The sequence below is a fragment of the Buceros rhinoceros genome, unplaced genomic scaffold (assembly GCF_000710305.1).
Source record: "Buceros rhinoceros silvestris isolate BGI_N320 unplaced genomic scaffold, ASM71030v1 scaffold15056, whole genome shotgun sequence".
Taxonomy (NCBI): Eukaryota; Metazoa; Chordata; class Aves; order Bucerotiformes; family Bucerotidae; genus Buceros; species Buceros rhinoceros.
In genome coordinates, this window is record NW_010419434.1 from 12,021 (window position 1) to 14,930 (window position 2,910).

Genomic DNA, 2,910 nt, shown 5'->3' on the forward strand with positions numbered 1-2,910 from the left:
GAGATTGGGCAGAGCGTGTGGGACAAGCACAGCTGCGTGGGGGGGTGGTGTCTGAGCAGCGTGGTCTGGAGTGCTGGCCTTTCACCTCAGCGTTTCTGAAGCGCCTGTTTTCTTCTTCCTACAGACAATTTTCGGTACACGTGTGACATTTGTGGGAAAAAATATAAATATTACAGCTGCTTCCAAGAGCACAGAGACCTCCATGCAGTGGACGGTGAGTACTGCTTTGACACTCAGATACCCAAACCAGAGTGAGAAGCCGTTGGGGAAGGCAGACCATGGTTGTGCAGGACCGTGTGGCCCATGGCGTGCAGGACATGGCCCTGCATGGCTCGCTCGCCTTCGTCAGTGGAGTCAGTCCACAGGCACTGCAGGAAGAAGTCTCCTCGCTTGATTCTCTTTGTGTGCACCCAAATCACAGCCTCTGCCAGGACCTGTGGTCCTCGCAGCCCTGTCCTGGTAAGGCTCATGGTTAGGGTGGTCATGCCAGAACTGAGTGCCTCAAGGTAAATTGTCAGTCTGGCCACTCACTGGGCAAGAGTTGGTTGCCTTCTGGTTTCTGGCTTTACAGGTTAGTTCCCAACATGCTCTTCTCTGAGAAAACACATTTCAGGGTTGAGAAATGTTTCATTCTTGTTCATCACTGTGGTAGTGAACTGATGCAGTTGTCAGCGGACCTTACAGGCCAGTTTTCCCCTCTGTAGAAGTGGCCTAGGCTGGTGGCACGCGGACAGAAGCAGACACCCTCCTCCCGAAGCGGTGTTTCTTATTTCTACGTTGAGGGAAGTTGAAGTAACATCATACTGGCTTTGGTTTGCCCCGTGCTTACGGGGATCTGAGCTGCTTGCTCAGAGCCCACAGATACTCTTCAGCCTCTGTGTCTGCCACACTCAGCCGAGGAGGGACCCTGGCAGAGTTTATGAAAGAAGCTGCTTGGAAAGCAGAAGGTTTTGAGCGGCTCTACCGTATCAGAAAAGTGGTTTTTCATAATATGTGGTGTCCAGAGAATTGCTGGTTTTAACTGGAACCTGTGGCCGTGTGAATGTGCTCTCAGAACAGGCAGTGTTCTCTTGCCCACTGCAAGCTCCCTTCCTCCCATGGGGAGCGAAAATTAACTTCCTGGGACCGAAAGTCACTGCGAGATGGACGTGTCTGCTTCTGTCAGAAGTGGGTCTGCATAGCTACGGTCCAGGGAGCTCTGCCGAGGGTCGCGAGAGGGCTTTGGAAGTGGCTTCCACTTGTGTCTTGCAAGGGCACTGTTTGACTCAGTTCCTCCGAGGGCTGGTTGTGTTTCAGCAGACACAAGCGTGAGGCAGCCGTGCATCTGAACTCCCCGTGGGGCTGCGTCCGGGCAGGACACGGGCCTTGAGAATCCGTGTGTGAAAGGGCTGGGCATGCTCAAATAGTGCTGTGTGGATGCTGCTGGGAAGAGGAGGGACTGGGGCACAAAGCCTGGTTTATTCTGCGGGGCTGAAATACGCTAAAGCGATGCGTGAAATACAGGAGGAAAACGAGGCCGTTGAAGAGGATTTAATTTCTGTTTTGTTTCTTCCCCTCCTTCTTCTATTCTGTGTTAGTTTTTAGTGTGGAAGGGGCCCCAGAAAACCGGGCAGGTAAGCTGAGATCCTTCGTGTGCTTTATTTCACAAACCTTTTCAAGCATTCAGTAGTTCAGCGGGTCTGATTCTCCACCTGTAAGAGAGAAGGGAGTTCTGTCCCTGACTGCAGCAGGAGAGGGAGCGTCGTCTCTCCCTCCGCCAGTGTCTGCAGCTGGTAGATTGATGCCCAGCCCTAGTAGATACCAGGCTCTTGTTGTACATACAATTGATCGGGCTTCTGAAAACGAAAGAAGCAAGTGGCTCATGCTGTCGGTGGTGTAGTGAATGGTTCAAGGCCTAAATTCCATTATTTTATGAAGTGGGTTGGGTTCTGATGTGTTGCTGTGCTGTTAGGTGGTAGAAAGTCTCTGGTCAGTGTTAGGAGCTGGCTCGTCGCAGACCGCAGTACTATGCCCATGGGCAGCCAGTGTAACATCGTTAGACAGGAGCTGTGCTGGCAGAACAGCAGAAAACACAGATCAGGCTTTGCAGTGTGTTTGTCCAGTCTTTCTCTGTTTTTTTGACACATTATACACCTACCAGGGATGTTACTGGGCTGGAAGTGGGGGCAGTCCTGGGGGACGTGAGGAGGAAGAGGGCCAAGTCAGGCAGAGGGATCGTTGGGTCTGTATTTATACATATGTATATATATAAATTTTATTTATATTCTCGTCTTGAAATCTTGTTACAGATCGAAATGTCATTACAGATGCAGGAGCATTCAGTGCCCGTGCAGCTGTAGGAGGAAAACCTGAGGGTGTTGTCAGCTCTCTTGCTGGTTCTGTTCTCTTGCAGACCCCTATGACCAGGCCGTCATAGCAGCAGATGAAGTGAAGGAGGAGGAGCCGGAACCGTTCCAGAAGATTGGCCCAAGTATGAGTTATTATACAGCTTCAAATGTGAAAGAGAAAGCACAAGGCTTTCAAATCTGGCACTAGGAAAACCAGAAAGCACCGTGTTACACAGAGGCGTGGGGACCTGAGGGGTGTGGAAAGACAGATTTCTATTCAAAGGAACGCCACACGCCAGCAGCCCTGGCCCTAAGAACCGCGGCTTTGTGGCGGTTTCTGCTCAAGAGCTCTGCAAAGAGCAGAGGAAAGTGGTTCAGGAGAAAAGCAAGCTGGCTGCAGTTCGAGAGGGTCTTTAGGTGTAGTGCCAGGGTTGGCAGGTGATGGCAGACACCCTGCTTTTGTGCTGGGTTCGTCAGACAAAGCAGAATGAAACACAGAGAAGGCCGGGCTTTGCCAAAGCAGCCCTCCGAGTTCTCCATTTTGGAAGCTACTGCTGAAACCTGGCTTTCCCTTGGCTTGCAG

General features: G+C 51.5%; 1 protein-coding gene across 1 annotated transcript in view; it reads left to right on the forward strand.

The window, feature by feature from the left end:
- Positions 1 to 2,910, forward strand: part of ZNF618 (zinc finger protein 618) — a gene marked incomplete at its 5' end in the record, with an annotated part of 37,312 nt that overhangs the window by 5,128 nt on the left and 29,274 nt on the right. Inside the window, 3 exons of the mRNA XM_010138919.1 lie at positions 125 to 214; positions 1,578 to 1,613; positions 2,393 to 2,470. Coding sequence (XP_010137221.1) covers positions 125 to 214; positions 1,578 to 1,613; positions 2,393 to 2,470 — 204 coding nt within the window. The remainder of the gene's footprint in view (positions 1 to 124; positions 215 to 1,577; positions 1,614 to 2,392; positions 2,471 to 2,910) is intronic.